Source organism: Branchiostoma lanceolatum, chromosome 13 (genome assembly GCF_035083965.1).
Source record: "Branchiostoma lanceolatum isolate klBraLanc5 chromosome 13, klBraLanc5.hap2, whole genome shotgun sequence".
Taxonomy (NCBI): domain Eukaryota; kingdom Metazoa; phylum Chordata; class Leptocardii; order Amphioxiformes; family Branchiostomatidae; genus Branchiostoma; species Branchiostoma lanceolatum.
The window spans coordinates 14,720,226-14,746,611 of NC_089734.1; the positions used below are offsets into that span (position 1 = coordinate 14,720,226).

At 42.9% G+C, this 26,386-nt stretch overlaps 1 protein-coding gene and 1 long non-coding RNA gene across 2 annotated transcripts; one reads left to right on the top strand and one right to left on the bottom strand.

The window, feature by feature from the left end:
* The first annotated feature begins 4,365 nt into the window (after nucleotides 1-4,365).
* Nucleotides 4,366-12,643, top strand: LOC136447054 (isopentenyl-diphosphate Delta-isomerase 1-like). The gene is made up of 5 exons (XM_066445734.1): nucleotides 4,366-5,013; nucleotides 8,106-8,284; nucleotides 8,934-9,026; nucleotides 10,312-10,442; nucleotides 11,180-12,643. Exons 1-5 carry the CDS (start codon nucleotides 4,925-4,927, stop codon nucleotides 11,498-11,500), a joined length of 813 nt encoding a protein of 270 aa, XP_066301831.1. The 5' UTR covers nucleotides 4,366-4,924; the 3' UTR covers nucleotides 11,501-12,643.
* On the bottom strand, nucleotides 6,043-7,003 carry LOC136447060 (uncharacterized). The gene is made up of 2 exons (XR_010757686.1): nucleotides 6,648-7,003; nucleotides 6,043-6,225 (listed from the first exon to the last, which is right to left on the bottom strand). It is a non-coding gene; the product is annotated as an uncharacterized lncRNA (long non-coding RNA).
* Nucleotides 12,644-26,386: the final 13,743 nt, after the last annotated feature.

Genomic DNA, 26,386 nt, shown 5'->3' on the forward strand with positions numbered 1-26,386 from the left:
CCCAATATCTATCCATGTACCAAATATCATTACAATCCATCAAGATTTCGTTACGTTATGGTGACCGCAAATATTCAGAAACATGAATAGACACATAAACAGGCACGCAGAAAGACATACCCCAAATAGTACCCAGTATGCTTTTTCCTTCCTTTATATTCCAGCAAAATCATAAAGCCAAGAAAGCAAATAGTCTTGTTTATGTGTGTATGTATGCTAAAATGATCACACATTGCATTGCCAGGGGTAAGCCATGGTCATTTATATGGCTAGGCCGTAGCTTGGCTAAAAATGGGTCATAGTTTAATAGGTCGCGCTAGAAATCTTTTTCTAATGCATACACGTGTCAAGTAGTGAAGGAGAGTGGGTCTCAGATAATAGAATATGATCGATTATGATATAATGACCATATAAAATAATAAATCAGCAAATACCTGTGTGTATGCTGGAAACGGTTATCACGGGTGACCATTGCGACCGTCCGACTTCCTAACTTACATCAGTTCTACTACTTTGAATATCTTGAATTCTTCTTCAGTGCCTCATTTACATATCAATAGAAATACTCATTTACATACAGGTTACACCAGCTTGACGCAGCGGGATGAGAGAGAGACACAAGCGAGAACCGGTGAGACGGCTGTCTACTCTAGACCGTCTACTAAGACGACGTTAGGGCAAAATATTCTTATTCAAATGCGGGCCCAAAAAACACCTGTTAAACGTTAACTCGTTACATGAAAGAATATACTGACACAAGTTAATTACACAAAATGACACAAAACAAAGCGGGAACGCCCTATGGCTGATAAAACCAGTAATTACCTTGTCTAAAGATAGAGTGCATAGACCACCATATTTGGGCATCCAAATGGTAGAAAAACAACAGGGGATGGACCTCTAAATCGACTATCATTATCATCTTTAACGAGATGGCAAAGATTTTTAAAATTCAGGCTTGCGTGGAGCCACGCCCAGATCTCGTACCCTCACCGCATTTGTTAACCTAAGTGACGTCATAGCAGAGCTATGTTAGCCCTTTGTGTGATACTGATAGCTACCGTGGCCGACAAGTACAAACTGTGGAGGCATGTCGATCGGAGGCATCTCGAAGGCATCTCGGAGGCATCTCGAACGCATCTCGGAGGCATCTCCAACGCATCTCGGAGGCATCTCCAACGCATCTCGGAGGCAGCGCGCGAGGGCATCTCGAAAGCATCTCGGAGGCAGCGCGCGGAGGTATATCGGAGGCACTACACCCAGGACCGTTCTACAGTGGACGGTCCCTGATGGGTCAAGGGTTACGTGGCAGCGTGGCAACCTGCTGACAGTCCACCGAGTCCTAGTACATGGTGGCATTTTGTTTTAAGTGTATTTTGTAGACTTCTTCATTTCATTGTGCCGAGGTTGTCGGTTAAACACCTCAAAAAGGCTCCGGTTCGGAATATTTAATGCCTTTCAGCAATGCTTTGAGTACGAGTCCTTCGGATAGTACCACCGCAAACACTGCGCAAAGTTTAAGTCACTGCTACACGTCACTTTCCGTCATTGTTATCCTCGCCGAGAAGGTTATGTTTTACACAGCGTGTGTGTGTTTGTGTGTGTGTGTGTGTGTGTGTGTGTGTGCGTGTGTGTGTGTGTGTGTGTGTGTGTGTGTGTGTGTGTGTGTGTGTCTGTAAACAATATAACTGGGGTATGAATTGTCTTCATACTTGGTATGTGGGCAGGTCTTTTTGAGGCCTCGAAATGATTAGATTTTGCCTCCCCCCCCCCTCCTAGATGTTCCTGTGAATAACACATAACCCAACCCTAACCCTTATACATCCCTAACCCTGAGGATGATCCTGTAAAATGGAGCAAAAATAAAACTTGACATTCCTAAGTAAGAATAATTAGTTATTGAATGTTAAAAACAAAATGATGGCTGTTAACCCGCAAGCACCTTGGCACAATAAAATGAAGTGCACAAAATGCACTTCAAACAAAATGCCACCATGTATAACTTCCTTGGACTGCATCGGTGAACTTTTGACAGGTTGTCGCCTTGCCACGTAACCCTTGACTCATCAGGGACCGTCCACTATACAATTGGTCTGGGCGTTGTGCCTCCGAGATGTCTCCGAGATACCTCCGAGATGCTTCCGAGATGCCTTCGAGATGTTTCCGAGATGCCTCCGAGATGCCTTCGAGATGCCTCCGAAATGCCTCCGAGATGCATCCGAGATGCCTTCGAGATGTCTTCGAGATGTCTTCGAGATGCCTCCGAGATAAGCCTCCGCGCGCTGCCTCCGAGATGCCTTCGAGATGCCTCCGAGATGCTTCCTAGATGCCTCCGAAATGCCTCCGAGATGCCTTCGAGATGCATCCGAGTTGCCTTCGAGATGCCTCCAACATTTGTACTTGTCGGCCACGGTAGATAGCCACAGGCTAGCTAGGCAGTCCGGGCTGTGTGTCCTGGACCAAACCACACAAATAGATAAATACGTACGTCACAGCAAGTTAAATCTTATGAATGACATCAGCGCGTGCACTTATTTTCGGCCAATTAAAAAAAAAAACAAAAAAAACAACAAGTTTGTTCAACAAAATGTAACGTAGCACTATCGTCCAATTCATTCAAAGCGCCAAAACCGCGCGGACAGAGCCAAATGTTTAACCCATGGAATGAAATATCAGATCTTCTAAAAAGACAAGTGCATGGTCTGTATTTTTTCTCCGTCTGTTTAACGCCGTGCGAACATGCATGTAACGTTATTTATACTAAGGTCTATGATGAAGGACAGTGCAAGGGTTTGGCATTATCGTCCACTTCAGTCTTTCTCCTTCTATCGCTTTACAGCCATTTTCGCATACTCTTGCTATTTGCATAAAATAATGCCAATGGCAACTGGAAAAACCGGTTGAACATGTCAAAGTCACTTACTCTTATGGATCGTATGCAAAGGTCACTCAAATGTAAATAGAGTATGGATACTAGTAGTTTCTATGGTTTGCTCTTAGCACAAGCAGAAACACATGGACATAGTAGTATTACCATTTCTACGGCATCCAGCTAACGCCCCGATAAATAATGTACAAATTTCCATGACGGTGGGGGTTGACTTTGAGTGACGTTCTACCGACCCAAGCAGGAGAATAGGCTAAACGCCTTTCACATGAGGTGTATGCGCCGTATCCTTGGCATATCATGGAAGGACAAAGTGACCAACACCGAAGTGCTGTCCCGCGCCGGCCTCCCTACCATGTTCACCCTGCTCAGGCAGCGCAGACTTCGCTGGCTAGGCCACGTCCGTCGCATGGAGGATGGCCGAATCCCCAAAGACCTTCTCTACGGATAACTGATCTCAGGAAAGAGACGTACCGGGAGGCCACAGCTGCGTTTCAAAGATGTCTGCAAGAGGGACTTGAAGGCTCTAGATATTGATACGGAGCACTGGGAGGACCTTGCAAGTGACCGTTCCAGGTGGAGATGCACACTGTTCAGACAGCTCAAATCAGGAGAAGTCAGACTGATGCACAGCGCAGAAGAAAAGCGGATCCGCAGAAAAGAGCTTTGCAACAGAACTGAGTCAGCTTACAGATGTGATTTTTGTGGCAGAGACTGCCATTCTCGTATAGGGCTGTTTAGCCATAGTCGATGCTGTAGGGCTGTTGTGAATTAGGATTTTACCATGGTCAATACTGACCGACGGAGGCCATATATACTACCGACTCAACACACGGGTTGTTCCCGGAGGCCTGATGTGTGCGGTACGGCCGTTTTTTCGTGTTTTTTTTTTTACTTGGACACGTCTATATCCATCTCCTCAAGCCAAGGATGGAACGAATAGCTGCTGTATAAAATGTAATTAGCGGTAAGATATTCAAGACGAATCTTCTCTCCCGAACTAATGTTCACCCCTGTCCGACAGCACCGTCATTGTGCGTGCGGCGGACGGTAGTTTCAAGTTGAAATATTATGGTGTCAGCACGACTAGAGACAAAATCTACCATATATATGATTAGTGCAAAGATAGTACATGATACTGACAGAATAATAGAAAAAAAAGATGGTTTTTTGTTCTGCTAGATTGATTTCAGTCAACCATTATCGGAAAAATCCCGAATTTATGTTACCCAGCGTTACAGGCAAATGATAGTAAAGTCACTATGTTTGTCCCACCGTTTGCTTAACGCACTTGAAAAAAGAAATGTTGTGCGGTGAATTTCAACAACACTGACGTCACGTGGAGTTCACGTGATAAACGCATGGCAATAATGTTTTGACGGGGGGGGGGGGTTGTATCAAACCTGCCTAAAACTGGTAAGAGTGACCTCGAATCGCTATCGACAGGGGAATATCAAAGCATGCTTTATTTAAACGTCAGCTACTTTTAAAAGCTACTAGCTATTGTGCGATTAAGGAAAAACATTAGCCTCCAAGCAGGCCCACTGGATTGCAAAGACCGTATCCAACTGGAAGAAGGAGCTTGTATATAGCAATGCAAAACATATTACTTCTGCCAGTTTGATACGTCTTCGCAAACTATAGATCTGCTTGGAGATTAGCCGTGTATAAGTTCTCGTAATTCTGATAGATGAGATGATGGTCTGCAGAACAGGTCAGAATTTAAGGGTAGGATCCTGGTCAGACTCTTTGGTTCCTGAGATAATTATACCTAATTTCTGTAAACTTCCCCATAGGAATGCATATATTATTGGCCCATACACTAGCTAATCCCCCCTCGGGGATTTTCTGTTCAGTCTTTTATCATTCAGAAAATTTCCGCTAGAGGGCTATGCATTATGAAAAATTCCGCTAGAGGGGGTCCCATTTCAGTCAGCCTGCGCATGCGGAGTAAATGCCTTTAGCCCCGCCTCCCCTGTTTGATTGACAGCTCGGTGGGACGACATCGTACGATATGTGGCGCGGCGTGACAAAATTATGTTTACAAGGATAGCAGCGAGTTTCGTCGCGACGTCTTGCAAGAGTACGGGTGACGTTACCTCACAGGTATCACGGCAGGTGTACAGGTGAGTTAAAACTATCTTTAAAAACCGAGAAATTGAGTATCGTGACAGAAAATGTTAGTTTTTCCTGTTGGTTGATTTTGCATCATAACCGGCTGTGCAGTTATAACTAATATGGTTTGAACAACGCTTAATGTGTTTAACCTAGCTGAAATATACCTTTCTAGAAAGAAAACAAAGGGGAGCATAACTAAGCGTTTTGTTGATACAGAACGTACGTGTAACAGTTGTGGAGAGTGGCGGTTTGATATAATTATCTGTGGGAGGGGGGCACTGTAACTGTAGGATACTGTAGGTTCGGGGGAAAAATGAGGGCACCCAACACGTGGTGGTGAGAAAATATAGAGAAGGGGGTTTTGATAGGAAGATATAATTAACACAGCTTCGATAGAGTTAACAAGATCACACTCACAGTGCACAGCGTTTTCTTTCTTTAAAAAATAATGTCACTGATCAAGGACATTATATAGGAAGGACTGAGCACACAATCAGTCCCTATTCAAGAACCTTCGGTTCATGGTTGTAAAAATAATTAACACCTACATACGAATCACCCCCAGATTTGCATGTATTCCAAGCGGCCCACAAATTCAGAATGGCCGGACCAGGCGAAGGTGACTTTGTTTTTGAGTGATTTTCGAGACGATCGTCAAAAAACGGGGAAGCTGGAAGTCCCAAAAACCACACAAAAATTTCGACAAAGCTACCACTTTCACTTGCATGTTGTGTGATTTAAACAAGTTTATAAGAGAGCCTTCTTCACCAAGCACAAGATCAAGCATCACAGCATAATGATAATGTCCTTGTGTAGTGTATTTATAAGTTAGTTTTCTAAACGATCTGTATTTCTGAGTTACATATTTTTTTAAATCGTACCTCCAATATCCGTTTATAATTTGCTGCAACAATAGTCTGGCGTAACCGAACTGTGGGGAGGGGGGATCTTTATTCATCGCTACCGTCAGGCAAAAACACTTGCGTCAAGCTAGAATACCGACTAGAAAATTGAAGAAGAAACTATCACACTAGATATTTATGAATTCAAGAAATCCATGTATTTATTCAATATTTACAGGTAGTGTTACATTTGGAGGTTGGTTCCAACAAACAATTTGATGCGTAAATCTTTATTTATCTTCTACGTTGTATTTTCGGCAGCGCTGTATCGTGGGACGTCGCTCTGGTGGTCATGCCCCTTCCACGGAAGTTTGCAATCTGCAAAAAAACACAAAGATCGGGAGTCGATAAGATTGGGAACCTACATGTTATATTAACAAAGATATGGATGTCAGGACATGTTCCCCGTGCAAGTGCTGGCATAACAAACGGCTTGGCTTTGCAAACAACCCCCGAAATACGGACATGTCCACTTTGTTGGCTCACCGTGCAAGGCCATCTACGGAATTTGTAAAAAATTGAGGAATGTTCTTGCTCAAGGATCACAAAAAAATCGCTAGCGATCTGTAGTAAACTGTACAATAATGTAAACAAAAGCGTTCGAAGTTTTCTAAAAAAGCGTTTACTTAAACACAAATAATGATGTAACTATGTTTTAGCAGCATAAATCTTTGAATGTTCTCACATGTTTTACAGACAAAAACTTTATGAGATTTCCACGAAAAAGCCTGTAAACTCACCAATCTTTACTCTACAGCGCCCGAACACATATCAAAATGGCCGTCAGCGTCTTCCCCAGAAGCTGCTGCCGTTTGCACACGTCACGTTTGCTTCCCAAATAAGGAAATCCGCGGAAACTACAGGCATCTCGCCCGTAGTTCGGGTAGGTTCGGGCCGTGTTCGGCCAGCATCGGAGCGCGTGACGTCATGATCGGGCTCATTTGCAGGGTTTTGGCGGGAAGACATGAATTGAACGGGGGAGAACAAAGGAGCGCCGCCGGAGGGCGGAAACAATAGATCGCCGCGGGGTTTGGCGGGTCTGTACAATAGCGCGCAGCGGGGGACTGACTCCGTGCTCAGTCCTTCCTCTATAATGTCCTTGCACTGATGAACTCGCTCACTCACTCACTCACTCACTCACTCACTCACTCACTCACTCACTCACTCACTCACTCACTCACTCACTCACTGACACTCACACTCTCTTTCATTGAAGTCAATCCCTATTTTTTTCCAGATGGTAATGTTAAAGGGGCATATTGTGACATGAACATAAAACAAAATTCTTTGGTTTTGATTATTTTTCTACATCATTAGTTGAATATACCTTATTACACTGCACAGCAATATTCATCACGTAAGGATGCGACTTTGTAGTGTCGTGCGAACGTCTTGAAAAAAAATTATATACGCCATCCCCACCGCTGCTTGAATTGGCCGCCATCTTGTCCAACATTCCGACGAACCACCGAACACGCGATCGAACGCCCGACGTTCTGAAGTTTGTTTACTTGTGATGATTTTCCTGTGACGCTCGAACTCCGACCATAACGGTCGATTCGGATTTTTCGTAGCGTTCTACGCTGGCTTATTTGCATATTAACTTGCGGGACGCAAGTTAATATGTAAATGCCCCAGATTTTACACGTTTTGCGTTTTTCGTCGTTTAGTAATGCTGGAAATGTGACAAAATGACGGGGATATGTTGGAAATAAGTAACAAATAAGTTAAAAATGTGAATCTTAGTGTAGATCTTTCAAATTCTTACTATTTGTAGTTTTTGCCCACCAGATTCTACAATATGCCCCTTTAAAGCCACTAGTACTAGTAAGTTACAACCACTTTGTTTTATGTTTCACCGCGAACTTAAAACCATCGCGAACATTTTTGTTCAATACTGTAAGTAGCAGTATGTGACTATAGCACTGCCGCGAAATTAAAACCACCGCGAACAGTCCATTTTCCCCTACTGTGATGTAAAACCATACAAACTTAAATGCATTTACAGTATATAGTGGCTGTCCCAACATCTGACCCCCGCCCCAATATCTGCGAGGAGGGGCCATCACAATTTCAAGCCCTGGATAGCGGAGTTTGCATTACACAGACTACAGTATTTCAGTTTTTTAAAAGCTTTATCCAGTAAGTTATTGATTTTAAATTCTAATCCAAAGGAATGTTTCCAATCCTATTCACAGGAGTTTTCACCAGAAAAGCCCCACCCTACTGTCCGCCATGGCGGATGACATCACCAGCGGTCTGGACGATACGCAGGTGAAACTGCTGGGAGAACAGTGTATCCTCATAGACGAGGACGACAAAGTCACCGGGTTCGAAACAAAGAAGAACTGTCATCTTAACGAAAACATTAAGAAAGGTAAGGCAAGGATAGACAATTGCAAGTTTGAATTTCAAAGCAGGGACAACTCAGTGTCAGTGAAAAGTTGTTTACAGTTCAGTTATTTTTTTATATAGTTTTGATATTAATGTCTTCGGCCGGTACCTCGGGGGACACGGAATGCACCATGTTGTATTCTATATTTGTCAAGGCTTGAGAGCCAGGCCATGTGAGGTTAAAGATCACATGGAATTGGATGAAGTGAGAAGGGAGGAAAGTTATATGATATCTATATGAGGCTATGGCAGTGTGAGTGATTTCACAAAGTGTTCAACAAAAAACAAATTTCATGCATGAGGAAACAAAATTTTTACGCTTTCTATGTTTTATTGTCTTTTCAGTCATACATTTTCGTAATATTCCAAAGACAAAGTCAAGGTTTACACAAAGTTTGACAAACCCAATTTAGGTTACATGGAGGTCACAGTGCAGTCACCATCTAATGGAATGGACGGCTTAGCACAAGCAACCGCTGCATTTGTATATCAGTATATCATGTGGAGAAAAACAGTTTGCCAAGTTACAGGAGGATCTAAGGTAACTTAAGGTATACAAAATGTATGTGGTGACCCAAGATGAAAAAATGCACAAAGCTTTGAATGACAGTTTATAACATTATTGCCTACAGGACTGTTGCACAGAGCCTTCAGCGTTTTTCTCTTCAACAGCAAGGGGGAGCTGCTACTCCAGCAGAGGTCAGATGAAAAGATCACCTTCCCAGGTAGGAGAACATCAAGAATATGTGTCATGTCATACATGCATATGGGCTGTGATGTCCTTTGATAGTGTGTTCCATCCATGGTTATGTGATATTTTATGTTATGTCATACCTGGGCCGCAAAAACGTTTGATAGGGGTGTTCCGGACCATGTGATAATTTTCCGTATCACACGGGGTTCTAGACTTAAGCTTGTATCACACGGGCTTCCATAGAATAATTCGAATGCTGGTTGTGCTGCCGTCGAAAATTCGAATACCGGATTCGGAGGTTGGAATCAATGTTGTTACAGTTTTGTGTTCAAGGACACAAAACTCCCTCAACTTCTGGCGCATTCCGCATTGAAATCTGTGTTTACTCGGGTGGGTATGACAAAGAAAGTACAACACGGTGTATTCCGCATCACCCTCTGTCCCAGCCCTCCCTATGGGCATTGGGCGATCCTACCCGCGGTCGGGATGGTACCTCGGGTGATACGGAATACCCCGTGTTGTATTCTATATGTATCGCATGGGCTTCCTTTGAATGATTTGAGTGCACTTGCATGCAGAGAGTGAAGCCCTAACGTTAGATTGGAAAAAATGACATTAAACTTCGAAACTGATACTCTTACAATTTTGGTTTGAAAACACCATATTTTCTCAACTTCTGGCCCATCTTACATTGAAATGTGTGTTAGCTGGTAATAAATAGAATGACACCATGTGGTATTCTCTATTGACCATAACATCCCATGTTTTATATTTCATTGCTTCCTTAGACATCAAAAATACTAACTATAGGCTGTTTGCTAAGAAGCAGTGAAAAAACCAGTTTAGCTCAAATGAACTCAATGAACAGATGAGCTAATCTGCCTCTGGTCGTGACAGAGAAGACAGACGCTATGTACAGTATCTACAGGTTCATTGTAGCGGGGAAATTCCCCTTGCTCTTTTTGACAAGCACAATGAACAGTGGACCACGGCTTAACGTCCCATCCTAAGGACTGCGACCCTTTCTGGTAGCGTGCATGTCGGGTGAGCGACACAGCCGGCCGGGATCGAACTCGAGGCTTCTATAGCAGTTCCAGAGGCAGGGCCGCTAACTGCTGGACTAAGCACGCTACCTAAAAGCAGTGTTTATAATATTATATTGTCCAAAATTTTATGTCCATAGTATTTTCAGCTACTTTATTTTTGTTCTGTATTAACAGTTCTACATGTGTATACAGCAGGTTGTCATGGCTGGTCCAAACAAAATGAACGTTTTGCAATGTTCTTGTCATAAGAATTAACCATTATCCTCCTAGGATACTTTACCAACACGTGCTGCTCCCACCCTTTGAACTTACCGGATGAGTTGGAAGAAGCCCAGGCCATGGGAGTGCTCCGAGCCGCACAGAGGAAACTTGACCACGAACTTGGCATCTCAGCTGAACAGGTAAGAGAGGGTTGTAGTATACTGCATCTCCTTCTGTATCTGTATAGCCAGTATAATCAACCATCAGTGTAAGACACCTCATGGCAGCAGCTGGTCATATTATACTGACTGAACTGTCACACTATAGTGCTGCGTACCTAAACCCGGACAGGACCTAACGTTTAGGTTTAAGTCCAGAAAAAAGTAAACATCTAGAAGCAAGTCCGGAAATATCTCTCGCTTGTACTCTTTTTGTTTTAAACCATCTTAAACCTATCTTAGATGGTGAAACTTGAACTGGAAAAATATGAAAATGTTGCTGTTTTTTGTGTTTATAAGTGAACTTTTATGTTATACTGACTGTATATTATTTTGCATGTATAGTTTTCAAATTGCATGTAAAGTATATGCCAATATGCAATTTTACATGTAACAAAATAAGATATTATTAGCACACATGGGTTCAGGTCTAAGTTTTGCACATCTACATGTAGCTGCATGTATTTCATAATATGCATTACTTTAGACAAGAAACAAATACTTCAGCAATAATTGTATCAGTGCTTCTTGTCTGAAGGAATGCACTTTCAAAGTACAGCAAGGAAAGTTGTACAATTCTCAATATTCGCTACATGCGTGGCTCTAGGAAATGAATGTTGCAATGAATCAATGAATGCTTAACCATAGTTCAAATTTTTTGGCAACTCCTTTGGGGTGGAGTCTTCTTTTACAATTTCCCTTCTATTTCCACATGGTAGGTTCCCCTCGAAGACTTCCACTACCTGACGCGGATCCACTACCGCGCCGAGTCAGACGGGCTGTGGGGCGAACACGAGATTGACTACATCCTCTTCATCCAGAAAGAAGTGGACGTCAACCCCAACCCTAACGAAGTCAAGACCTACCAGTACATAAACAAGGAGCAGTTACGACGCTTTCTCGAAACCGCGAAGGAGGAAGGAAGGCCGATCACGCCTTGGTTTCAACTAATTGTGGACAGGTTTTTGTACAGTTGGTGGGACAAACTACACGATGTGAACAGTCTAAAAGATCAGGGCACTATACACAGGATCTTATGAGCAGAAGGTTAGCGATATAATAAAAGTTTATAACATTAACAAGTTCATATGTGTACCAAGCTATAAATCTATGCCATTTGTTTTGCTGTCTGATATGTTATGAATCACTATTATTCATATGTACAGAATTTAACATTGATGGCTAAGGCTAAGGGTTAATTACCAAGCACATGTCTAGTTACTGAAGTTCCCACAAGAATCAAGATATTTTTGAGAGAAAATGTTCCAAGCAATGTAATGTCGTATAAGTGAAACATGAAGTTGTGATTTTTCTCTGGAAATCTCAGTCCTTGTTTAACACTGAAATTCTTAGCAGGATCAGGGATTAAAGTTGAAAAAAGAAAATTTGATACAAAATAGTGCTGAATAATATCCGACAAGGCCTTAATAACATTACAGCACTAATTATAATCAAAGTACATGTGTTCAGTATTTTATGTTTGTAGAAAATAGTAATGGATATACTCAATGATGTGATTAACAGCAAGAGATGATACGATATACTGGTAATGCAATTAATTTCATTTGTTTCAATAATCGATAGATTGCCAAATAATACAATGCACCAGATTTAGTATATACAAGGTTTGCATCGCAAAGGACTGACAGATTTGAGCCATGACACGGTATTATTAGTACTATTTTTTTAAATTATACATGTAGTAGCAAGGAGGTTAAAGTAGGTTGTGAGGTGTGACTTCTCAAGCGACAGATCGAAAGCCTACAAAGAAATTCAGACTTCTTACATGTTCGGTTTGATTAAGCGCAATAATTAGCCAGCAACATGACGACAAGAATGTAGCGATTTTAGGTCTTCTGGGAAAACAATTTGTATGAGAGAAGTAGCCTTGATTGTATTGTTACAAATTGTGTTGTGATCTCAAGCATACCACTACGTATTTCTGTATTGAAAACTTCACAGTGCATGTGTAGTTAATTCAAATGAACCAGAATTTGCATGATTCCCTTTTTTTGTGTCTATCAAATGTATTTAATGGCCAGTGATGTTGCACTATTGTGCTAGGGTTTTTGAATGTCTTGATATCACCCTTTGCCAAAACGCTTTTTTTTCTTGTTCAAAACCCCCCTTTTTTCTGAAATAAATATTAACTTGTACCTCTTCCTCACTTGTGCTTGCACAGAAACAGTAGCCTGGGTGTATTTTTCAAATTTCCTTAGTCTGTTTTAGCAACAGCCTACTAATAGGTATATCCTAGTCTTAGTAACTAATCATACCAAGCTATACAGTGATCAAGTTGTCATTGAGAATAATCCATAGATAAGACAGGATAAACTCAACTGGGCAAGATAGCTTATGAAAAAAGACAACTGATCTTGTAGTCTAGGTGATTTTAATCCGTATCTATGCTGTTTGTGATGAAAGAACATTAAATCCTTCTGGATAAAGTGTCTCACCATACTACGCTCCCATAGTTTGCTTTTGGTAGAGTCAGTATATGGGATGTCAGTTGCAGGAGTGCCATGGACAACGTTTTACCGTGGCTTTTCTTTCTTCTGCTTTGTACAGACTTCTCACTGCAACAAGGTATGTCTATTCTTGTTAAAAGTTTCTAATAGTTATGAATTTTCTCCTACATAATATACATACTAGCTTGTAACCCATTTCTAATTGTTGAGAAATATTTCTGCCATGTTTGAAATACACTGTCTACTTTCAGAAAATACATGTTGCCAAAGCATACTTATAGCTCCTTGTGCATTAATGTCCGTTGTTATATTTCTGATCAGATTTTTGAGATTTCTATGGAGAATGATGCAAACTAGCTGTGAATTTATGATTTTGCATGATAACCAACTTGTCTTATTGTTAATGCACACTGAGTTGATGTGACTGACCAAAACTATCTACTTTCATACTCTAAAGATTCGAAGCTAAAACAAAGTTCTTTGGTATTTCTTGTCTTATACATTTTTTTTCTATCAGGTCTTGAGTGAATGTAAAATTTCACTGTAAAATCTGACCAAAACAATAACCCAGAAAAATTCAGATCGACATAAATACCAGACTGACTAATGACCTTATGGAGGTGTTGGAAGATACTTTTTCCCCTAAAACTGTTGCAAAGTGGAACTCATTGGCACCAAGTACAGTATAGTATCAAACAATTTCACAGTGTAGATGTGTAAAGGTTGGGTGTGCCAGGTGGTTCAGTGTAATATACTGTAATTGTTAATTTTTTAATGTTAATTTAATTTTAGCAAGTACTTGAACGTTCTCTAGTCAACCGCTAAAATTTCATCATTGCAATTATTTGATAACTAACATTTGAGACAGTAATGTTTGTTCCCACCTTTCAAAAATCAAATGCCGTGAACTCCCTTTCCCCCCGGCCTCTAGAATTACCAACCGCAATATTAAATGGATTTACAGTAACCCCCTGTTCCTGCGCCTCTGTATCTGGTGTGTTACATTGAAAGACGGTTATATCCGCTATATAGATATAGATATGGTATATGGTTAGTATTGGCTCAATGAGGCCATAGATATATACATGTATATATATGTAGTTACATGTACAGTTGATCATGAAATCTTTATCAACATGTTGCTCTAGGTCTGGAGACTGCAGACTGTACCCTATGGGAGTGTCCCAGTGGGCAGTGTTTGCCATTTCTCCAGGTCTGTGATGGTGTTGATGCCTGTGTAGGTGGTGAGGATGAGGCTAGCTGCGGTAAGTACACAACAAGTTGTGTTACAGTCATGGAAGTTATACTGTAAATGCAGAAAGGTTCACGTTTTTCGCGGCGACTGTTTCAACATGGATTTAAAGCCACCGCAAACATTTTTGTCCAATACTGTAGCAGTGACCTGCAGTGGACCCTTCTCTCTGAAAGGAGGAGGAACGCCCGCCTCACCTCACCATAAGCTAGTTAATAACCATATCAATATCAATTCAGATAGTCTACTGAAACCAGCTCAGGGGCGCACCCGGGGAAGACACACGCTCAAATTTCAACCTCTTTACGCCCGAACAGACTCTTACAAATATTCATACTTCCCCCGCACCATCCCCGAGTGGAACGCCCTGCCTGGCGCGGTTGTTACGGCTCCCACCGTTGAGTCTTTCCGCGCCAGGCTGGAGGCCTGCCCGCCTTAGCCTGGGACCTCCTCCCCCCCTACTTTGCCCCTAGCGGGGTTATTTGGGGGTTTCCGAAGTTGAAGTTGGAGTTTGAAGTATGTGACTACAGCACTGCCGTGAACTTAAAACCACCGCGAACACTCCATTTTCGCCTTAACATGAAATAAAAGCCATGCTATCTTATTTCTAAAATTTTATTTACAAAATCATACAGTCATGTATTTCAATTATATTTATCTGAAGTACAGCCAGTAGGTACCCATATGAGTAATGAGGCTGTTGTAGTGCCTTTTGATGTGTTCAAGGCACCTCCTCGATCACGCGGCCCCCATTTGATGTCCCTTCCGAAGGACGAATGCAGCCCCAACTAGGATGCCCTTCCCAAGATTCGAACTGGGATCTCGGAATGATAAAATGACTCCATGCACTCACCCAACCCCATTAAAATGCAGACATTGAAACAAAAATGTAGAAACGTACAAACTTAACAGATCTAGGCACAGAGCCACGGTTTTTGGTTTTACTACTAGATGTGATTGACAGCCAGAATTCGTCGAGGAAGTTGATTGGCTGGGATGTTGATTAGATTAGATTAAATGAAATCATGTTTCCTGCCCTCTGTCTTAGAGTAAGGTCCCCAGGGAGTTGCTTAACAATCCCCAGTGGGAATATGTTGCCTTGTCCTAATCTCCAAGCAGATCTGATGGTTGTGAAGACCGTATCCATCTGGCAGAAAAAGTTTCTACTGCAGTAAAATCTTCTTCTGCCAGTTGGATACGGTCTTCGCAACCATTAGATCTGCTTGGAGATTAGCCCTGTCCTACGAACTGGCCTTTGTTTTGTCTTGCAGCAATTGCTAGACAGTAGTGAGCATCGGCCTAAAGAAAAAAACAACTTTAAAATAAAAGTGCCAAATGGTACAATGTATGAGGAAGTAATTAAAATTCTTCTTTTTAACGTTCTTTTCAGAATATGTGACTTATGTCACTCCTATATAGCACTACCTTTAAGTTTAAGATTTTTGTTGCACAAGTAACTCTTGTTTTGGTTCTCCTATGCTAAATCAGTTTCTAATTAATAATAAAATGTAGCCGTAGAGTAAGGGTAGGGACTTCTTAAGAAAGGTATCGGATATTTGGAGTTTCTTTTTGCACAACCAGGAATCTCAACTGCTGATCATGACGTTTCGGTGTCTATCAGACACCTTCTTCAGAGCTTCTCGCCGCTATAAGTAGCCGATGTAGGTGGCGCTTTTGCGGCGAGAACGCAATCCCAAAAGTGGCTGAGCTTGTATCCCCCCTCGTCTCGGTTCATCACTGCCCAGCCACGTTTGGGATTGCGTTCACGCCGCAAAAGCGCCACCTACATTAGGAGAGACACACCTCATGCACGTTTAAGGACCCATTGCCACACTTTTTTTATGAAAAAGAATAGGGTGTAAGCTCCTCGCAGTTTAGCCCCTGGCTGCGAAAGAGAATAGTCGGCCCACCTAGTAATAATGATAACGATGATTTTAAAAAAAATTGATAACCACCAAAATTTTGTCTTAAAGGGGTTCAAAGATATGGCATGATGTAGGTTTTTAGAATTCTTTTTTAAATCTGTATTATTGCAGCTGAATGTGAAGACATCCAAACCGACGTGTGCCTCAACATCCTACCCTACGCTCGGACGTCCTCGCCGAACGTGTTTGGTCCGTTCGCACAAGGAGACCTGACGGCCTACATCAACGCACAGCCGGACATCTTCGGTCTGTCCTGCCATCCACAGTGGGGAACCTTCCTCTGTTTTGTGTTCTTCCCCGGTAAGTAGCGTGCATGTGCGTAGTCCAGTGGTTAGTGATCTTGCCTATGAAACTAGAAGCCCCGGGTTCGATCCCGACTTTGTCGCTCATCCGACATGCACGCTGCCGGAAAGGGTTGCGGTCGTAAGCCCCCGTCACAAATAAGAAATTCAGCTCGGCCGACGTGTTGGCCAGCTTCAAATGTGCATTTTCGGCCGAAGTACGGCCGACATCCTGTCGATTGCGCGGCCTTCGGGCGATTTTTAGAAATAAAAGTTGATCCAAATAATTGCCTTCTACCAGGTTAGTCGATACTGACTTCGTCCATGTCCAAGAGATGGTGCCATCTCATGGGGGATATTTAGTTTTTAGTGTTCGACGGACGTCGCCCGAGATTTTCGTTGGAAAATACGGTCGACGCTCTGGCAATTTTGAAATTCGGCGAGCTTCGGGCGATCTACAAAGTCGGCCGACGCTCGCATGAATTGTGACGCCGGCTTTAGGACGGGACGTTAAGCCGTGGTCCAATCTGTTCATCGTGCTTGTCGAAAAGAGCTAGGGGAATTTTCCCGTACAATGAACCTGTAAATACTGTACATAGCGTCCGTCTTCTCTGTCATGACCTGTGGAAGATTAGCTCATCTGTTCATTGAGTTCATTTGAGCTAAACTTTCGAGATCACTTTCCTTTCTTGTACTTGTTGAAAAGAGCAAGGGAATTTCCCGGTACAATGAACCTGTAAATACTGTACATAGCGTCTGTCTTCTCTGTCACGACCAGTGGAAGATTAGCTTATCTGTTCATTCATTGAGTTCATTTGAGCTAAACTTTCGAGATCACTTTCCTTTCCAGAGTGCAGTGCTAGAAGGCGTTCGTCGCTGTGTCGGGAGTTTTGCGAGGAAGTGAAGGAAGCATGTGAGGCTACGTTAGTAGGTCTGGGCTTCGGACAGTGGCCGGCGCCGCTCCAGTGTGATCTGTACCCACCCGTGTCTGACAACACAACATGTTTCCAGGGTGAGATATGTATGCTTTCTAATACAGAATAGTAGTAGTAGTGGTAGTATCCAGTATTTGATTGCTGGTGTTTTTATCATATCACCATATTGTAACTGCAACTGGTACCAGAATTTTCAAAATGTTACCGTTGGCCACGTCAATTCGATTTCTACTTGATTCTTTTTTTGGATAAAATAAATGGAGTAAGTGGGCAAATTAAAAATACAAAAGAAGTAGGCACCCTGTGATAGATCTAAATGCCACCACAGGAGCCACAAAGTGTATCTAACACGTAGTCATACAAGGTTGGTTAATATTGAAAACATTGAATATTCAGCTTTTAATACATTGATAAATGGAAAAACTGTATCAACTAGGAAGACAAGGACAGGGGCAGCTGTTGGTGTCAAAATGTGAGCATTTTGGGGGTTACATGTAAATGGTGTCCTGGATTGTAGAGGTGTTTTGTTTTTTTTCAAATTGAAAAAAATGATGAGGAAGATCCAAGAAACAAGAAATTAGATTGATGTGGCCCTAGACATTATAAAGTGTATACATTTAGATGTAAGCAGGCCGTACATCAATGTATCATATCGTGTCTCCTGGGCACATTACAATGCTGTAAAGCGGTGCCCAGTTGCACGCATATCTATGTACCTACATGTAGTAGGCTCTACTTGCATTTCCCAATTTCACTGACCTGTATTGATATCATCAACCAGACCCCGTGATTATTTCATCAGGTTGGTAAGTCACTGAATAAAAAGGAAATCCACTCCAGTCATGAACCGTGATGAGGGGTGATATAGACTCAGTCACGTTTGGGACCGCATCCTTAAGAAATTTGTTTTATACAATAGTTGTGTATGTGTTACACTTCTGTACGTTTGGGACCGCATAGCGATGTCATCTCCTGTTATTGTTATTGTACATATGTAAATACTTTGCGTTTAGGAATGCATCTCACTATTATGTATAATCAGCGACACCTGTGCTGCATTACTATGTGAACCAGTCAAAATTGCCTTGAAGAAGGTGACATTTGGTCACCGAAACATTGGTGGAATAAAGCTCTTAGTTGTGTGAAAAGAGTCTTTTTAATAATTTATTAACCAGACTGTTGTTAATGCAGGTGTGCCTGTAGAGAAGCCCAGTGATGACTGTGTGACGTACCAGTGCCCCAGTGATGGACAGTGCCTGTCCTATCTACACGTCTGTGATGGGCGTGGCAGCTGCAGTGCACAGGAGGATGAAGATGGCTGTGGTACGTCATTAACAGCATTTCCATGGATCCCATTGCCCGCTGGAAGATGTTGGGCATCATGGGTTAAAGACAACAGTCAAAGAAATTGTCATTATGTCATACCTGGGACGCGAAAACGTTCGATATACGGGTGTTCCAGAGAAACTATAGAATGCATTTTGAGCACGCCGGTTGCGCCGCCGTCTAAAATTCGAATACCGGATTCGGTGGTTGGAATCAATGTTGTCACAATTTTTTGTTCGAGGACACAAAAGTCCCTCAACTTCTGGCATTCCGCATTGAAATGCTACGGCCGTCGGGCGATCCTACCCACGGTCGGGCTGGTACCTCGGGTGGCACGGAATACCCCGTGTTGTATTCTATATTTTATATTTATCATGACAGTTCATGCCAAGCATGCATATGGTCTATGCTGTCAAACCTTTGTTTGCCGTGTTGCCCATAGTACACCACAGCTCCCAGCAGACAATGGAATCTGTAAAACGATTTATGTAATGCATACGCCTTGCCCTTGTCCTATGAGCCTAGCCTATATTGAAATTTATCCGCCGTGTTGCATTTATCTGTCACTTTGAAAACCATGCATTTGAGAGATCTCTTAGTCTACTGGTTGTAGTCTGTGCTCAACTACTACATTCTATCCCTGAGTGCTCAGACCTAGACAGGGTTTGAAACCTGCCTAGGATATTGCACCAGTATTAAGTCTCCCTCCGGAGTCTATAACTAGGAGTTTGTAAACCCCAAACCCCGAGGAAGACTGTGAAAGACAAAGGATTAAGTATACAGACAGCAGAAGCTCATAATGGCTTGGGACCATGCAGCGTGGAGGGACCTTACGGGTGCCTCAAGGGGGCAGCCTCTGGCCTCAGCAGAGGTAGGCATAGAGTCTCTAGATGATCATTCAACCATGTATTTACTCTTTATTTACTCATACAGCTGCCTGTGATGACATAACAGCGGACGTGTGCCTCAACAGTCTACCCTACACACAGACCTCCTCACCGAACGTCTTCGGTGCCTTTGTACAAGAAGACCTGGCTCACTACATCAACACACAGACAGGAATCTTCAGTCTGTCCTGCCACCCTGACTGGAACACGTTTCTGTGTTCTGTGCTCCTCCCCCCGTGTGAGGAGGGCCGACGGTCGGCGGTGTGTGGGGAGTTCTGTGAGGAGGTGAGGGATGTTTGTGAGGAGGAACTTCTCAGTTTGGGAGGGTGGCCTCCCCAGCTGAAGTGTGACCTGTACCCAAACTCAACACATAACTCACAGTGCTTTGCAGGTAAGATCCTGAATGATTTTCTTAAAAACGACATATACTGTATAAGGCCACAACAGAAAGTTTGTTTGCGTAAAGGAAATGGTTAGTAGTACTGGCATCTCAGCTAACTAAAAGAATTACTGTAAGAGTGCTGTATGTGTTCTGTATTATATTTTTACCAGTACTTTTTATCATCATAAAGATTGATTATGTATATTAGGCTGGCTGCGCATCTGTACTACACTCTAATGTAGCATCTTACTTTTACTGTTAATCCTCTTACAAAAACTATCAAATGGGCTCTTCTCCAGTGGCGTCACCAAAATGGTATGCCATGTTCAGCTCCATTAATAGAAAGCTATGCTAGTATATATATAAGTATGTGCAGTTGTATCTTTGAATATCAAATACAGATCTTGCATTTTTTGTGGTGGTTTAATTTTCACAGTTCTCGTGACATTTCCAATGTATAATGTAATACAAATAGTACTGCAGAATCGTTTCAACCTTGAATTAGAAACACAACAAAAATGGCCCTTTTCCATTCTACCGCAAAATTAGGTCTCCACAAAAAATAATTATTTTCAATGAATAAGCTAGTTCACGGTTGCTACTACGCATGTGCAATGTCAAAGGTGAAGGCCCCCGGCTTGTAAACAGTTCTCCTCTCGACATTGTCTCAATTTGCATAACAACGCCCAGACGGGTTTTGTAATTTGCGTCTCAGGGGCCTTTACCGTTGACACTGCACATGCGTAGTAGCAACCGTGAACTAGCTTATTGTACTCTGTTCAGGACAAGAGAAAGAGGAAACCACAGACTGTTTTGCATACCCGTGCCCTGATGATCCAGAGTGCATTTCCCACCTCAGCGTCTGCAATGGGACAGTTGACTGCCCAGGTGCTGAGGATGAGACCAACTGTGGTATGTGAACGTTTGGACATATTTGTATTCAAGAATCCCATTGGGTCATAATGTGTGGTATCTAAAGTCACATGTATGTATCACGTGTTATGCCTCGTAAGGCCATACATATTTGACTATATGGAGGACATCCTCTGGGCACTCGGTGTAGCTAAAATATAGGTACTACTACAGGTAAACCTATTAAGAACACGTGCACGTGCGTCTCAGGTGCTTTTTTTGTCAAGACACTTTAGGTAAAATGTATGTATGAGTCAGTGTGTGTTCATTTAGCATAACATATTCACCAATCATTTGGATTATATTTCTGCTTACATCACACTTTATTGCAATTACTCGTAATCTTTATTCAGATCATACAGAATTACAGATACAGCCATTCGAGTATGATGACCGTGTCAGCTCCTACACCTGAGTGAGGAGGGTTGACACGGTAGCCTTCGCGTGGATTTGTTTAGGGTGGATGACAGGTTGCGAATCGGAGACCCACACACTTTGGGCATCCGTCTTCTCCAGCGTCACCAATTTGAGGGAGACGCGCTGGTTATGGTTGGTATACTAGCAGCGTGCTGCCGGATGACTCTTACGCTCGAGGTCCACCTTGATAACGCAAACCCGCCTGGCGCTGCTGTCGTCCGCCAGTTGAAGACAACTGCAGTTACTAAATTCTTTTTTATGATCTTATACTTTCAGAGGTATGCAGTCATATAAAATCTGACTTCTGCTTGGCCAAGCTGCCGTATGTGCAGTCGTCATCTCCAAATGCGTTTGGCGCATTTTCACCTGAACAACTGGCTGCTTACATCGACACACAGCCTGAAGTGTTCAGTCTATCCTGCCACCCACAGTGGAACATGTTCATGTGTTCTGTGTTCTTCCCCCCGTGTGAGGAGGGAGTGAGGAGGACTCTGTGTAGGGAGTTCTGCGAGGAGGTTCAGAGTGCGTGTGAGGATGACCTCGCCGATTTTGGAGGATGGCCGCCTCACCTGTCGTGTGGTCTGTTCCCGTCCTCATCTGTGGAAGGCTCCTGTTTTAAAGGTGAGGAAAAGTAGTGCTTAACAATGTTGGAAAATGGTTACATCCCTATGTTTCTGACACCCTTATGGTCTGACACCCCTATGTTCCTACACCCCTATATCCCGACACCCCTATATTCCGATGCCCCTAGGCCCTATGTACCAACAACACAATGTTTCAACACCCCTATGGTCTGACGCCCCCATGCTCCGACGCCCTTATATTCCGATACCTATATGTTTCCACGTCCCTACATTTATGCTCCAACAACTCTATGCTTCGATACTCCTATGTTCTGACACCTTAATGTTCTGACATCTTTATGGTCCAACGCCTCTATGTTCCAATGCCTCTATTTCCCGACACCCCCATGTTTCAAAAACCCTATGGCTCGACGCCCCTATGTTCCGACACTACGAATGTTCAGACACTCCGAACGTTCAGACACCCCTATGTTCAGACACCCCTTTGTTTTGTCAAACCTGTTCTGATGCCCTTATGTAACAACACTTCAAAGTTTGACCCCCCTATGTTCAGACACCCCTATGTTTCGACACCCCCATGTTCTGTCAATCCTATTTAACACCCCATAATGCCAGCAAATTGGGGTGTTTGAACATTTGCGCGTTGGAACATAGGGCTGCACCCATAGCGTAGATCTGACCATGGTCGCTTAATATCAAAGACGGTTTGCTAAATGAATGATCATCTTTGTCCATTTGTTACAGGAATTCGTAGCATCGTGTGGCGCAATCGGTAGGGTGTTTTGCCCAGAACCAAGAGGTCCCGGGTTTTAAACCCCGATATGCCGCGATGTTGTGCCCTTGGGAAAGGCACTTTACACGACTTTCCTCACTCCACCCAGGTGTGAATGGGTACCTGACTTCGGTTGGGGAAGGTCGTATTGAGGTCACCTGCTTGCACCGAATGGCAGCCGCCCAGACCCTTGCGATAGTTCAACAATGTGCAAGTGTTGAGCAAATATGTATCTGTTGTGTATTATGTGATTGTAAACCCTAGAGCAATTCAGCACTAGTTGCCATTGCACGGGTAATTTCTGACCAATCAACCATTATTATTATGAATTACAGCAGAGGGCAGCTGTCCAGGCTACAGATGTGCAACTACAGGAGAGTGTGTGTCCTACCTGCGTCTCTGTGACGGGAGGGAAGACTGTACAGAACAGGAGGATGAAACCAGCTGTGGTAATCTATATCATAGATATAGAATACAACATGGTGTAGTCCGTATCACTTAAGGTACCAGCCCGACCGTGATCCAACCCACAGGAGGGTTGGGACCGAGGGTGATGCGGAATACACTGTGTTGTAACTTGTATTTTATTTATGTCATACCCACCCAAAAAAAACACATTTCAATGCAAAATGCTCCAGAAGTTGAGACTTCGGTGGACACGAACGAAAGATTGTTACAGCCGTGATTCCAACATCTGAATCCAGTATTCGAATTTGCAACAGCGGCGCACTCAGTGCATTCGAAATGTATTCTAGATACTACATGGAAGTCCATGTGATAACAGTAGAAGCTCGTATGTTATCATCCTGTCCGGAACATCCGTATCGAAGCTTAAGGTTTTCACGGCCCAGGTATGACATAAAGAATTATACGCACCACTCTTTTCTTGATGTTCCTCTTAATTCTTCCACAGTGCATAGTCACTCGAGAGTCATGTCTACAAAACGGCACGACAACCACACAAAGTCTGACATAGCGGAACTTTTTTTAACTAAGCACACCAGTTCATACCTACTCTTCTAGATAAGTGTATTGGGTTCTTTAACATGCAGAGGTTTGATGCTTGAAGCTCACTCATACACAGGGCTGCTGGCTTTACATCACAATCCAAAATGACGATTACAATCCCTCACAATATGTCTGAGCCGGGGCAATCCCTGGGATCGAACCCCTGTCCTCGGATCCAGAGAATTTGGTACATATGGTCAAGCAGCAAGGTTGCGTTACCGCTAGCGCAATGTATGGACACAACCACTGGACTAGAATGTTAAATATATGGATATTCTAAACTTACGTCAATGTGTATTGTTCCAGCTGAATGTGAAGACATCCAAACCGACGTGTGCCTCAACATCCTACCCTACGCTCGGACGTCCTCGCCGAACGTGTTTGGTCTGTTCGCACAAGGAGACCTGGCGGCCTACATCAACGCACAGCCGGACATCTTCGGTCTGTCCTGCCATCCACAGTGGGGAACCTTCCTCTGCTTTGTGTTTTTCCCAGAGTGTGAAAACTCCAGGAGGACTGGATTGTGTCGAGACTTTTGCGAGGACGTTCAGAGGTCGTGTCAGTTTGACCTTGCAGATTGGGGTGGTTGGCCGCCGCATCTCAACTGTAGTCTGTTTCCATACCAGTCTGATGATCCGGCCTGCTTCAGTGGTGACTATATTGCTTTTATTGGTCACAGGTCTTTCTCAAATGACTTGTTTGATTAATCACAGTTTTCATTTTAAAGAAATAGAAGGTCAGCTAAATCATGTATCACTATACACGATTACTTAGACACACCTGTCCTTGGTACTGAACACCATCCACCTGCAGCAAAACACACCTGTCACTGGTGCTGATCATTATCTTCACACAAGTAAACACACCTGTCCTTGGTGCTGAATACTATCTACACACAGGTATACGCACCCATTCATGGAATTGAACACCCTTCGCAAACAGGAAAACATGCCTGTCAGAATAACAAACCTGTCCTTGGTGCTGAACACCATTCACACATAGGAAAAGGCACACCTGTTCCTGACAGCCATACACACAGGCAAACACAGTTGAAGGGAAAGACTGTCCCTTTTACTGAACACCGTTCACACAGTGCTGAAATCCCTGTCCTTGGTGCTGAACATCAGTTGCATACAACTCTCCTGCCACACACCACAAGTACACAGAAGTGCAATGATTTATCTTATACAGACTGTAGAAATCTAGACTTCTCGGTTTTGATACAGATAGTTTCTCATTGGTTGATATGATGCTTTCTTTTCTGCCAATGATCTTTAGATCCTGAGACAAACTGCCCAGCATACCAGTGTTCCACGAACCTTTCAAAATGTTTGTCCTTTCTGAGAGTGTGTGACAAGACCAGTGACTGTCCTGGAGATACTGACGAAGAAAACTGTGGTATGTACATCTTACACTTACAATATAATTATAACAGCACTTTGATAAAGTATGCTCTCATAAGGTGTGTGTTAATTACATTTTGTACATAGTGTTTACGTAGTACCCAGTCTGCTTTCCTACTAGTTCTAAAACATTGCAATAGATGTACTGCTTAGTCACTAAGTTTGCAGCACTTAGATTTCGTGCCACTGTGAAAATTTAAGTTTTGCTGTATCTTCGAGTTTGTGTTTGAAACATCTTTTTCCATTGAGTTTGAGAGGAAACTGTGAAAACCTCCCGTTGCAAAAATTTCAAAATGTACAGAACAACTACATTATAAGAAATATCATCATAACCATTAAGTCTTATTAACTTTATTTGTAAACCTTACCAGCTGCCTGTGAGGACATAACAGCGAACCTGTGCCTCAACAGTCTACCCTACACACAAACCTCCTCACCAAACGTCTTCGGTGTCTTTGTACAAGAAGACCTGGCTCACTACATCAATACACAGACAGGAATCTTCAGTCTGTCCTGCCACCCTGACTGGAGCACGTTTCTGTGTTCTGTGCTCCTCCCCCCGTGTGAGGAGGGCCGACGGTCGGCGGTGTGTGGGGAGTTCTGTGAGGAGGTTCGGGATGCTTGTGAGGAGGAACTCCTCAGTTTGGGAGGGTGGCCTCCCCAGCTGAAGTGTGACCTATACCGAAACTCAACAATGAATCCAAAATGCTTTTCTGGTAAGTAATAGCAACTTTTCTCTCCCTCGTGATTATCTGGTATGAATGTGATATAATTCTTACAGGATAGTTTTATTGGAGTTTTATTGTACACAACCTGCCTCGGTAGTTCTTATGCTACCTTCTTTCTTAATGACTGATACAACTTCAGGCCGCTAGGTGGCGCTGCAGTAAGAAGAATACAGTCCCAAATGTGGCTATGTCTGTATCCCCCCTTTATCCCAGTTCATGACTGGAGGAAATTTTCTGATACATAGTAATCTTTATTGACAGAAGATAGGTACAGCGAATTTTGAAAGGTCTTCTACAAACATTGATTGCAAGTAATATCATCTGCTAAAATTATATTGATTTTGGCAACGATGACAGTTACCATTTATGTACTACAGCTGCAGATACAAGATTGTTGATCTCTGAACTATTTATCAACTACTTTTTTCATGGTCTTTTAACACATGCAGGCAGTACTCAGACCACCACAGTCGGCATGGAGGTATCTACTTTTGTTGAAGAAGTTACAATGACTTCTGCTGATCAAGGCTCTGGTGATGGCGGAGCTACAATCATAGTTGCTACTGAAACAATGACTGATACAATTGAAATTTCAACCGCTGGAAGGGTGGATACAACAGCTCCAACGAATTTGGCTACCACCGAA